The sequence below is a fragment of the Pituophis catenifer genome, unplaced genomic scaffold, assembly GCF_029215685.1.
Source record: "Pituophis catenifer annectens isolate HBS135680 unplaced genomic scaffold, rPitCat1.0.hap2 SCAF_1, whole genome shotgun sequence".
NCBI classification, from domain to species: Eukaryota; Metazoa; Chordata; class Lepidosauria; order Squamata; family Colubridae; genus Pituophis; species Pituophis catenifer.
The window spans coordinates 22011437-22024034 of record NW_027256881.1 but is presented as its reverse complement, the minus strand read 5'-3'; the positions used below and the strand labels follow the sequence as shown (position 1 = coordinate 22024034).

General features: G+C 38.6%; 1 protein-coding gene across 3 annotated transcripts; it reads left to right on the top strand.

The window, feature by feature from the left end:
- The first annotated feature begins 4842 nt into the window (after positions 1-4842).
- On the top strand, positions 4843-12324 carry ATRAID (all-trans retinoic acid induced differentiation factor). Of its 3 annotated transcripts, none has more exons than XM_070946738.1 (8): positions 4843-5031; positions 5113-5237; positions 6891-6962; positions 7919-7990; positions 8522-8643; positions 10261-10361; positions 11129-11276; positions 12006-12324. In XM_070946738.1, the coding sequence occupies exons 1-7, from the start codon at positions 4939-4941 to the stop codon at positions 11231-11233; spliced, it is 690 nt and encodes a 229-aa protein (XP_070802839.1). In that variant the 5' UTR covers positions 4843-4938; the 3' UTR covers positions 11234-11276; positions 12006-12324. The 3 variants fall into 3 exon arrangements, with proteins under 3 accessions (XP_070802839.1, XP_070802831.1, XP_070802821.1); XM_070946730.1 differs by having other exon boundaries at positions 11935-12324; XM_070946720.1 differs by lacking the exon at positions 12006-12324 and having other exon boundaries at positions 11129-11921.
- Positions 12325-12598: the final 274 nt, after the last annotated feature.

Sequence of the window (12598 nt, the reverse complement as noted above, 5' to 3'; positions counted from 1 at the left end):
CATGTTAATATCTGGCACTGGGCTGCGTTTCTACTGCAGGCACGCTAAACTACAGATTAGCCTCAGAGGGTTCAGCCCGGCATGTTACGAAAGCCCAACCAGCCCTGTTGCTTTATAGTTGCATGAAGCGTGTACACTCAGAGAATGTATTAATTCCTAAACTGTTAACCATGGACAAACGTATCCTGAAACGCAAGCAAACACAGCTTGCTTAACCTGTTTGCTTAAATGAGCTCATTTTTTACATAAGCAAAATACGCTGAAAAGCCAACGAATTAAATGAGAGGAGTTTGCAAAACACACTTTGGAAGTTATGGTTCACTCTTCTCCGAGGAAAAGAAAAAGAAATTTAAAGATGTTAAAAGGGCAGGAAAATTCCCCTACAAGAAAATAGAAGCAGAAACTCAGGCAGAGATTCAGCCCCCACCTTTGTCACTGAGCGATTAAGAAGCTGAAGCCACTCTTATTTTCCACAACAAAGGAAGGACAAAATTACAGCAGCCCGCAACACCCAAACAGGCATGGGACACAGAAAAAAGCAAACACCCAAAAAGCAAAAGAAATCAAGCCAAAATAATTAGAATTTTAAACACACGACAAAAGGAGATATTCACTAAAACACAGTAATAGCAAACTGATTAATTATAGGGAAAAAACAAGTACAAAGGGTTAGGAAAAACAGATTGGACTATAAAACAATTACTTATTTGCCAGATCCAGGACGGAAGAACCCAATCACAAAAAGCAGGATTTAAACACCATAAAACAATCACACACACAGATCAAAGGATTCACATGCCAAATCAAAAGAATTTCAAAAGACTTTATAAAGGGTCACATACAAAATCAAAAGACTTTTTAGGATATAAAAAAGGGTTTTTCTTATAGTTCAAACAGGCTAGCCTCGGAACGCTGTGCAACTAATTCCGGCATTCACGCAGCTGACCTCCAATCATTTCGAAGTAATCTCCCAGCCGGGAGTTTTGAATTCGAAAAGGGAAAACTCTGCCTTCCAACAACCCTTAAAGGGAAAGACTTCTTTTTCTTTCAACAACACTAAGCCATAACCAAGTTTTAACAGTAACCATTTAAGAAACCTGATTATGTCTTTCAGCCCAACAGGTTCTCAGGGTGAAGCAGGGTCTTTCTCAGCCAAGTACAGTGAAATACCTCAGCTGACATCTATTTATACCCCAACTTTCAAATTACAGAACCTTCAGGTTAATAACCATTTATAGCAGGTGAGCAATCAGATATTGCTCAATGAGATATCTAGATTTGCTAATTCACTTTACTGAACCATGTCAGATTTCCAAAAACAGCTGGAAACTAATTCACTCATTCTAGACCAGTGTTTCTCAAACTTAGCAATTTTTAAGATGTGTGGACTTCCTCTAGCTAGGCTATGGAGCACTGGGAATATTAAGATCCTTTTTTCCATAAAAATTGATAATTGCTTTTCAATTCTGCAAGGAAAAGGGCTGCACTTGAGGAGACACTGTTTTTTAATAACTTCATTCCCTAAAATGAATTCCCTGCCCCTTATGCTGGGCATGATGATGGCTTTGGGTCTTCATACAGAGTATCCAAGCTCATGGCATCTAATCGAGGTCCTTGTGAAACTCAATATTTGACTTTCACTTTCTTCCTGCGCACAAAAGAATGGGTAGCTTGCTAATATAAGTTAAATAACTTACATTTAAATAAACTTCATTTAGCCGATATTACAACTAATTGCTGAATTTTTGCTGAATTTTAAATGAACTGGCGTGGCTTGTGGAAACTGATATTCATCTTTTGTCCCCCCTACTCATTTAAAAAGGCAAGAGATTTAGCAGCTGCTCACCCAAAATACAGTCTGTTTTATTCCAAGTAGTACTAAAAAAACCCTTCCCCAGAATTGCCAAAACTGATATTTCAGCAATACATTGTTGACCCTAAAAACAATGGTTTGTAGGAATTCATTAGCACTGTAGAACTTCACTATTAATAAGGAATCACAATCTTAAGACCTTTTACATCATTAGAAAATTGGAAATAAAATCTGGACTTGGACTACACTCTTAGTGATTAAGTCTATAAGAGGTTGCAACCAGGGAAATATAGAGGAAGGTGGTTGCCTTAATTCCAAGTCGGAACAGAAGACAACAGCAAGTGGAGTTAACAGAAAATTCAAAAGCTGATTGAAAGCTAGTTTCATCTAAGAGGGCTTGATATTTTTGATTTTTGGACTATCTTTTTTAAAGGGCAAGATAAAATTCAGATGGTGACATGCAGTTAATTTTTGCAAAAATGGTTGAACTATTTGTTTATCAGATCTATTTCTATTAAACTGGAAATATGCTGAATTTAGATCATAGGTACTGCCAGAACTAATTACCGTAAATGCCATCTAGGGCACGTCAACATTTTCAACTTTCAATTTCCAAACATTAGGGGTGCTTAAAAGTTGTGACCTGCCTTGGGGACTGTAAAGATATTTTGGTTACTTTAATATAATTTAGATATGCTTGATAAGTAACTACATAAATGTCATAACTTTTTAACATTTTGTTTGCTTCATTTGCCATTCCAAAGTGGATGGATTGTGCCAATACATTTATTAAGAACAATGTTGGAATGTTCTTAGAAACATACTGTGGTTTGTTCTTAGAAACATACTGTGGTTAGGTTAGACATTTTTAGTCTACAGTAGACTAGCATGAAGTCGGGTAGGTTGTAGTTCACTGTGTTGTGGGAACCTAGTCACTGTCTTAGACTTATCAACGAGGCTATCACATTGAGCCATAATAGGATTAAGTTTTATTTAACTTTTTATCACTTCATTTATACATTTTCTCTAAAATAGTTAATAGAATATATTAACTGAAAAATAAAGCATTTCAGACAATTGGCTATCTTTAACATATTTCCATATATTTAACATATTTCCATCTCTGAATTGCTTTATGAAATGTCAAACTGTTTTTGTGTTTTTCAGATCCAGTGGTGGCTGATTTAACCACTCTTTCCTCCATGTTTTGATCCTGAAGATGAATGTAAAAATAATCTACTTGAATTACAGTCCAAACTTTGCTGAATCCTTTAAAACTGAGATTTTTCATTCATTTTCAGTGTTAACTTCTAGATTTATTTTATGGCTTGATTGCAGCAAATTTCTGTAGGATCAAATTTACTGCTGAATTTCAATCTAGATTGCAAGAATAAGTGATAGCAATTTCTTAGATCTCAAATGTCACAAGAGCAAGTGGACGGCTTAACACAGTGAACAAAAGCATGCACCAATTAACATTATTTTTCATAAATCTACTGTGATCACTGAGATGAAATGGTGAATTGATATCAGATGCGCTTTGGTTTGGACTTAGTGTTCTCTTTTTCAAGGAATGTTCCTGGAGAATTTAGAAAGTATATTGGTGCAATTATGTGTCTTTAACAGTTTATTATAGGCATTCAAGGTCAAGGTGATAAAATGCAGTGGCTTTTAAGAGAGGGAGACATCTTTGAGGAAATGATTATCAGTCCACTAATTTATCTCTGAAAACAACAAACAGCCTGGTTAAACCTTGTACATTAAAATGTAATTTTGACTTCAGTGAATAAGAATGGTTTGTTCTAATCAAGTTCAATTTAACCATGATGTATTGAATAAACCTAAAGCTAAGTTCACATAAAATACTAAGCTATAAACTGTGATTTACAAATCATAAAGGCTGAGTTTATATAATTTACTGAGTCTAAATCAAACAAAATCTATTATGATTTAAAAAATTCTATGAGTTAAGTGCTGGGGCTAATTAGTATTTTATACTTTATGCTTTATTCACATTCTTTCCAAGGAGATAGTTACAATTTTCTTGGAAATAATATATGGTTTGCTTCATGCATTTAACCTCGTCTCAAATATGACATGCAAGTTTGCTAAACAATTTTTGTATAACACTCAACTCCACATACACAAGAGCTTGAAGTCTCTATTCAGGTGGTTTTAAAAGAGGGATTATATAAATGTCCTTCAGACTCATAAATAGCAACCAGCTGTGTGGAGGAGGGGAAATCCTAAAATCCATAGCTATGTAATATTAAAACCAACCCATTTTTTTCAAAAGGATATGAAAGTTCTTCAAAGCAAGTAATCAGAAAATATGTTACAGCTAATAGGCGTGTGAAGAAGCAAGAAAGCCAAAAATATGAGCCTGATGTTCAAGACCTAGGGTCTGCAGTTCAAAAACAATCATGAAAGTAAGGTTCAGAATGCAGACTATTAATCATCAAGCAAAATAAGCAAATGCTTGGGGCCCCAAGGAAAGGGGAGTACTACAGAGTTGTTTGTTTCCCCCATGGCCTGGAATAAAGCTGAATTTTTAATCTCTTATTTCACTTTCAGCACTTATTGAGTGAATCTTAATGTCTTGAGTTAACCAATGGAAGGGCCAAAAGATACCATGTGGTGCTTAGGGCGTCAAGTGGCCTTAATCTTGCCCCGTGCCATGAAGGAAGCCAGAAAAAGAAAGAAGTTCAAAAAATGGGCTAAATAAGAGAAAAATGCAGACCAGATGAGATTGATGCGATTATTCATAATCTGTCCCACTTCCTAGTGTAAAAGAGCAGTAGATCTGTCCCCATATTCAGAAAGCATGTTTCTCTCCTCCGGCTTTATTCTACACCCAGGCAGAGAGCCTCAGTGGCCAATCAGACACACAGATGTGGTCAACATGTCATGGGTACTACATTTCCCATAATGCAATCTGTGCCTACATCTCCCACAATGCAATCTCTTAAGGAGACAGCTCTTAATTCTTAAAGTAATTAATTTACTGTCTAAGCAGCACATGGAGACAGTATCCTTATTGTGTCTCTTTGGGAGAGAATAACACGCTTTTCGTGCTTGTTTTGATTCAGATTCACGTGACTAAGTTTGAGATCATGTGACACAACATGGCTGCGCCCAGCTCGCTCTGGGTTGCCCAGCTGTTCCTGTATTTGGTCGTCCCTTCGTTCGCCGGGTTCCTAGTAGAAACCTTCGAGCAGGTAAAGGCGGAGGCGGCTTGTCCGGGAGGGGGGAGATATATGAGGGGTCTTTCATGCTTTCCATCTACCTTTTCCTTTCAGGTCTGCGGCTGCTGTGCTGGGCCCATGCGAAATGAGTCCGCAGCAGCCGTTTTCTGCGGTTCCCGGGTGGGTACGGTTCGGCGGGGCCGCTGCTGCTTAGAGAGGGACAAGAAGATTGTTTTGGGGTGAGTCGATTCGAGCTGACATGATCTGTTTCTAACCTTTATTCGGGCTCCTCCCCGTCTGGAGTTAGCCAGGTTACACCCCGGAATTGCAACGGCGCGGACGGCGCTTATGGGGAAAATAATTCAGCGCCTGACGCAAGCTGGCAGTTTAGCAAAATGTGTTCTGTAATACAGTGCTTGAGGCCAAGTACGTTATCTTTTGCTTAACCGTGGTAACAAGGCAATCCAAAGGCAGCCCTAAAACCAGATAATTGTATCTGGTTTTAGATTCCAAGAAGCATTGTCGAGAAATGTATTTTAAATGTGCCATTGCCCTGAAGAGGTCGTGATCTGATTAAGGAGGCTTACTTTGTTTTGTTTTGTTTTAAAAACCAAAAGTATATTATGAGAACGTATAAAATGAGCTTTCAAAAAAAATACTATTGTTGCTGTTTTCAAAATCAATCTTTCCTTCCTTCTTTCTATCTTTCCTTCTTTCTTTCTCAATGGTGAGAACAGTGACATAGCTAGATATTATTTAAATGGGAGAAAATATGACAACATTGCAAAAATTCTCCCAGGAAGTAAGGGATGTGAAATAGAAGGCAGGTCCTCCCTTTCTATGGAAAATGCTGCCTTAAATGTATTTGCCTTTTACAGTTCTGGCATTACATTTATATGGGCATCTAGTTTTAATTTAACTTTAAAATGATTATAATGGAGTGAGGTTGATGAGATTTTAATTATGTTAAGGTTTACTGAGAGTTGTGTCTTGTGAATGTATGTTGTTAAAATACAGAAATGTATTTCTGTAAAATAAAGTAAATATACTCAGTAAATATACTGAGAGTTCTAAATATATGGTTATTGAACTTGTATGCTAATTTTATTTTTCCTGAATTGCTGGGCACCTCATTATGCATGATTCCTAGGATAGTAATCTGAAAAATATTAATTAGAACAAAATCTCTGTGTTATTATAATCTGAATGATAATTTCCACATTCTCTTAGTATTGGCTACGATGACAGGATAATGTGAGTTGAAGTTAAATGTTAAGTAGTGTACCTTTTATTTATCATTTCATTTTCCCAAGTTGATTTATTCAATACATTAATGTATGAATGAACTTTATGGTACAGTATTATCCTGAAATATTTTTTCTCCAACATCATTCGTTGGATAAAATTTAGGAGATAGGATCAGAACTTTGGTGAAGGATAAAACTGGGGGGATAGCTGCCATGAGACATAAAGAACATTATATTTCCTCCTTTATGCTGGGAGTATAAAGAACATTGATATATTTCCCCTATACCTGCTCAACAGCCAACCTTTACAAGCAATTTGATATGTCACCCACCCAATATCTGGATTTGTGCAGCATGTTAGGATTGTTGAATTCAGCATTTTGTTTTTTTTCTTTGTTCCATTTTAATTAATAAATATACCAAAAGAATCAAAAATGTTGTGGGAACTCAGTCAACCAGTGTAATTGACTACTGCATCTGTTCACAAAATGTTATACCAACAGAAATATAACATTCGATAACTGAGGTTTGTGATATGTCTTACCTAACTATTGTGAAATATGTTTTCTATTACTCCCCAATATAAAAATTACCCAGTCCTTTACACTAGAAGTAAGAGAACTGCTTATCTCTCTTCATCTATAGGTTGGATTATGGAAACTGCTCAATGCATCAGCTGTGCTCTAGCTTCCAGGAAGTGAATACAGCTTTTGTCATGTAAGTTTAATTCATTGGACCTGCCACCGTTTAAACCTCTAATTAGAAATGATCCTTGGCTCCATTTGTTGAGAAAGGTATAGTTTATTAGAGGTCAAATGTATTGTAGTAAAGCAAATCCAGAACTGAAAATCACATTCCAAAATTCCCAAGCTCTACTCTTCCCTCCCTTAACTGTCTCTCATTGCTCCCCCCAGTGTAACCAATCTGGTTCAGGCAAGATGTTTTCCTAACCGTCAGTTCAAGCACAGATTGGTATGCAGCCCCCTCCTTTCTCCAACTGGGTGACCTTGAGGCAGCAGTCTTATGGAGATACCACACTGAAGTTTGTTTCCCAAAGCATTCCAGCCCTCATCTCCCCTCCCCTCAATTCATGGCAGTCTGTCACCACAGTGAAGCACAAGCAAGCATAAGGTGGCAGCTGACAGAATTACTGGTACCATCATGTTCATAAGTCCCCATACAAGACATAGAACTGAAAGGCTTTTTTTTAATAGTAGAACTCTTTGTGGTTCTTTATTCATCCTGAACACTGAGGCTAGGGGAGACAAAAGTCAGCTTGTGGGTTCTGACTTCCCTTTCTGAAATACCAGCAATAATTGCAAGTAATTTGTGCTCAGATGCTTGTTAATGGTTTATATGTGAGTCTTTGATACATACAGGCATTACATTTATCATGTAAACAGCCATGGAATGTGTGTTCTTTTTGTATGAGCAGCTGTTGGAAAGTGTTTTAATTCTGTTTTTGGGCATTTAAATTGCACATGTAATATCTGTCTTCAAGCTGGAAAGAAGGAAAGCCTCAAGATTGAGATACTTGTTTTTAAATGTGAATTGTCTCACTATAGCAGACATGATATCAGAGTGATGTACTACACTAAACATCATTCACAGCATAGAGGAAGCACAACATTGGCCTTGAATGTATTCTCTTCATTCTCTTGTTCTTAATGTAGTGATCTAACTGACAATCCATTGGAAAGTCTCCCTGAAGACCGCTTCCGTGGATTCACTCAGCTGCAGACCCTGTGAGTATTGTAAATGATGACAGATGCAAAATGAGTGGAGGCTGCTGACTTGAGTTCATTTATCAAATTAATATCCACCACACAAGAAGTGATTCTGGCTAGCATATAGCAAAAAAGTATAAAAACATGTCAAACCAAGATACATAAAACACACACACATGCAACATGAGATTTGATCAGCAACAGAGCCACCTCAAGATCTCACTGGTGCTCTTGAGGGACTTCCAAAAAATAAGGAGGAATGAAACTGACTTATAAGAGGAGAATGTTCCATAAGGTGTGGGCATCACAACAGAGAAGGCCTACCAAGCAAGGTTTACCAGGAGATGGAAACTGTAGCATAACCTTGCCTATTATGCATTACTGCCACATTCTCATTAAAAGGATTCAGTAGAAATCCAACTTTTCTTGGCTATTTTCACAACATTATGCATTTGGGATGTAGTTTTGAGGTTCTATTTATTTGGGGGGTGGGAATCCTATTGAATCTGCCTCTCGCCTGTTTCTGATATAATTTATGTTGATCCCCAGTGCTTTGCCCCAGAAGCTGGATTGTCCTGGAGGCAGTGAAGTATGGAAAAATATCACCATCCAAGGGAACAATCGTATCTGTCAAAACCAGAGGAGCTCCTGCAATGGCTCATTGGGACTTGGTATGGATACAGTTAGGCAAGACCTTGTGTGCTTGGGCTGTAGACACCTAAGAAGAGGTAGAGAAAGGTGGGGATTGGTGATGAGGACCCTAAAAGTAAGTTGTTTACCTCCAAACTCCAACAAAATTATTTTCAGTCTTATGAAAAAACAATAAAGAAGAGTGGCTGCCTGTTGGACCTCTGAGGTGTGCCACAGGGTTGAGGACCCTCAGAGAATGATTGTCCCCAGGGCTAGACTTACTGAAACTCTGTTAGGAATGGGACCATTAATATCCACTTCCTGGAAGAGCATGAGAGACAGCCACAATCATATTGGAGGAGGTGGTACTAAAAGGTCAAAACCAGAAGATTGATTTAGAAGCTTCTTAGCAGCCAATGCGGTAACTGAAGAATAGGAGTTAATTCTACAGTAATGGTTCTTATCTGCTAAAAACCTACCCAATATATACTGCTCAAAAAAATAAAGGGAACACAAGCAGAAGACATCCGAGATCTGAATGAATGAAATAGCCTTATTAAATACTTTGTTCTTTACATATAGTAGTTTATACACTGCTCAAACAACTAAAGGGAACACAAAACTACTGTATGTAACGAACAAAGTATTTAATAAGGCTATTTCAGTCATTCCGATCTTGAATGTCTTCTGCTTGTGTTCCCTTTATTTTTTTTGAGCAGTGTATTTTGACTCACTGCAGTTTGGGTCATGTTCAAAGGCAGCCCCACAAACTACTACATTGCAGTAGCCTAACCATCAATTAGTAAAGCTGTGAGTCAGGTGTGAGTCACTCTTACCACTGTATGTTTTGTTGCAGTCTGCAAACATAGAACAAAGTCTAGAATTCCCCTGCAGTGAAATAGCTACAGGAAGGCAAACAGAAATAAACACGAAGCAACTCTCAAATTTCATGTTTCCACTCTGCTATCTCTTGTATGTTGATGTCAATGAGGTAGCTAAATACTATATGATATTAATCTGAGTTCTGAATTTGGCTGTTGAGGTTTTGATTTTTTTCATCTTACTCTATTTCTTCATTGATAACATATACCTCTTAATTATTACTATCAAACAGCACAGTTGCCTTGGGCAGTTCTGTTAAGGGCAGCAAAGGACTATCCAGCAGGAAGTTCTTTTGCATGATATCAGTGTTCTTGCTTAGCTATTATTTCTGAAATTTATTTTTCAGAAATGAACTGCAGCTGGGGGAGGAGGTGGCTTTTCTACATATTTCTCCAGTGGAATCTACTTCTGATTTTAGCATTAGCGTTTTATGGGCTAGTCCTAATCCTGAGTAGATTGAGCAAAATATTTGCTACATGAAACACACCTTGTACAAAAAGATATCAATAGTAGTAGGAGGCAAAAGACTTGAAGTGAGGGCAGCGAGGTCCTCACGTCCCGAATCTTAGGAAGATAAAAATAGGTGGTTTTGGCAGAAAGGTTTAAGGTGGGCAGAAAAAGGTCAGCTCTGCAAATGGAAGGCAAAGTATTAATGGTGTGGAAGAGACTGAAAGAAAACTAAAGACAAGAAGCTGTGAATTGTGCTGTTTGTGGAATGAGATTTGAAAAGTGAGAGGATATCCTCACCCTTTCCCCTCCACCTCCGTTCTCTACAGTTTGGGTATGTCCAGAGGGATCGCTTTGTACTTCTGATGGACCCGGCTTGTCCCAGTGCCTCTGTGTAGATCCATACCATGGCTATAAATGTTTGCGCCAGGTAAATTGGTCTTTGATTATGATGGGATTTGTGCTCCATATGCTTTTCTTCTGGTACAAGGAGATGGGGCTCTTGGGCAAAATAAGAGCTCTTAATGAAATAGATCAGGGGTGTCAAACTCGGATTTCATTGAAGGCCGCATCAGGGTTGTGTTTGACCTGGGGGTGTGGCCAGGGTGGACGTGGCCAGTTCAACTTCACTCGTGTTGGGAGCGCCTGTGGTGGCCCGAGCGCTCTGCCAGCAAAAACAGGCTCTCGAGCTCCGTTTTTGGCTGCGAAACTCTCCTGCAACCCTCTGCCAGCAAAAATGGAGCCTGGAAGGGCCACCCACGCCCCTCGCATGCTCCATTTTCAGCTGCAATGGCCTGCAATCCTCTGCCAGCGAAAACAGAGCTCGGGAGGGCTGCCCACAGCCCTCCCGAGCTCCGATTTTGCTGGCAGAGGCACCGTGGGCCGATCCTTCACTGTTTCCAGGGCAGCCCCACAAGCCAGATCTAAGCACCCCGTGGGCCAGATCCGGCCCCCAGGCCATGAGCTTAACACCACTGAAATAGATTATTTCAACTGGGAATAATCATTACATTGTGTTAGGACTGCCTTCTTCTCGCTGAGGTTGTTGGACACTAACATCCAACAGCATTCAAGGTCTTCAGTTTGGTAAAAGCTGTGCTAGAGCCCACTTGATTCAAGCCTTTGAGGCTGATGAAAAGGAATCTTTGTGAGCTAATCAAATTAGAAAAAGCCTACTAATTTACCTTTACCTTTCAGGGCAATTTTCCATACCTGCTGTTCTTCGGAACTTTGGGAGCCATCACTATCACTCTCTCCACCTTCCTTTGGATCACCCAGCGGCACAAAGCCAAAACCGTTTAGTGGCCTCTCCATTCTCTAGGCCCACCAATGCTGCACAAAGGAGGTGCTAGTTTACAAGTCTTATCTGCTGTCTGTTGTTACCTTTGGTTTTGGAACTGATGGTTCCCAATTTTTCTGGGGGAAATAATTTTTGGATTAGAGCCTGTCAGAGTGGTTACACTCTGTTACATGTTCGGACACATGGGAGAACACCATAGCAGTTAATGTACAGGAACATATTATTTTCAACGAGACTGGTTGCTTTGCCAATGCATACAAATTGGGACTATCAATAAACTATAAAAAGAGAACTGGGGGAAATTAATGTCTTATTGGATGTTAGATATTCTTTGGAGTGTACATTTAATTTCTAATAAAGTAAATACAACTAATCAGGGTTGTGTCTGGATATGACAAAAACCAGTGCTTGTGTGACTCCTGATTCCTTAGGGCTTAATCCAGATTTCTTTCTTCTACTATTAGAAGCAGGGAGCCTGAGAAAAAGTGCTAGTTAGAAGCAGTATATGGGTGCTCTTTTTCAGGGGAAGTTTTTCTGGATCTGGAATGTTCAAAAGAGAGTTTATGAGACACTCAATCCCATCCTTGTTCCTGTTACTTCAGGACACCTCTTGGATTCTACCATTAATGTACCCAGTTGTTTTCCTGCCTTAAAATGTAAAGGTTTATTTTAATAAATAACTGAAGCATGTTTCTTTCTCTAGCCTTTACTCTTTTCTGGGACCCGATTACTCCAAATCACCTGCTCTGTTCTTTCCCCCCATGCCTGTTACAGAAAGGTTGCAAGTTTGCCCTGTTTCTTCAAATGTCTTCTACAAATCATGAAGCCGTTGGAAAAACTGTCTGCATTCCAGGCCAAAGTTGAACTAGTAATGTGATTCTGTGTTTGAACAATACTCATCCTTGAAAGCTTTGCTTCTTTCTCTCCTTCATTGTTAAAAGACTGATGTCTATTCAGCCCACTGTCCTCTGTTCGTGCAAGATTCCCTAAGCTTTTAAATCATGTCAATGCTGTATACCAAGTATTTGAAAAGTTATTATTTTAAACCATTGTTTTCATTAAACAATTAGCTGATTCATGTAGTAACTATGATTGTTTAAATTAAACCATTAGCTTATCAATTTAATAACTGATTTAAACTGTTGTTTTTTTTTAAATAAAACTTCCTTGGGATATGTATTTTTGGGACACATTATTCCAAGGATTTGATCCACATCTACTTCCCATTTGCAAAAATAAATAAATCCAATCTTGGCTCTCTGGAGATTGCTGAGTTAGGCAGAAATGTATATAATCAGGGCAGCAGCACTGTAAGGAAGAAGCGGCTTCAGTTAATCAATAAACCAGAGAAGATTTCATAGCATGTC

Coding starts and splice junctions, on each gene's coding strand:
- ATRAID (XM_070946738.1), top strand. CDS start 4,939: ATGGCTGCGCCCAGCTCGCTCTGGGTTGCCCAGCTGTTCCTGTATTTG. Junction 7,991..8,521: donor TTCACTCAGCTGCAGACCCT/GTGAGTATTGTA, acceptor GTTGATCCCCAG/TGCTTTGCCCCAGAAGCTGG. Junction 10,362..11,128: donor GCTATAAATGTTTGCGCCAG/GTAAATTGGTCT, acceptor TTTACCTTTCAG/GGCAATTTTCCATACCTGCT.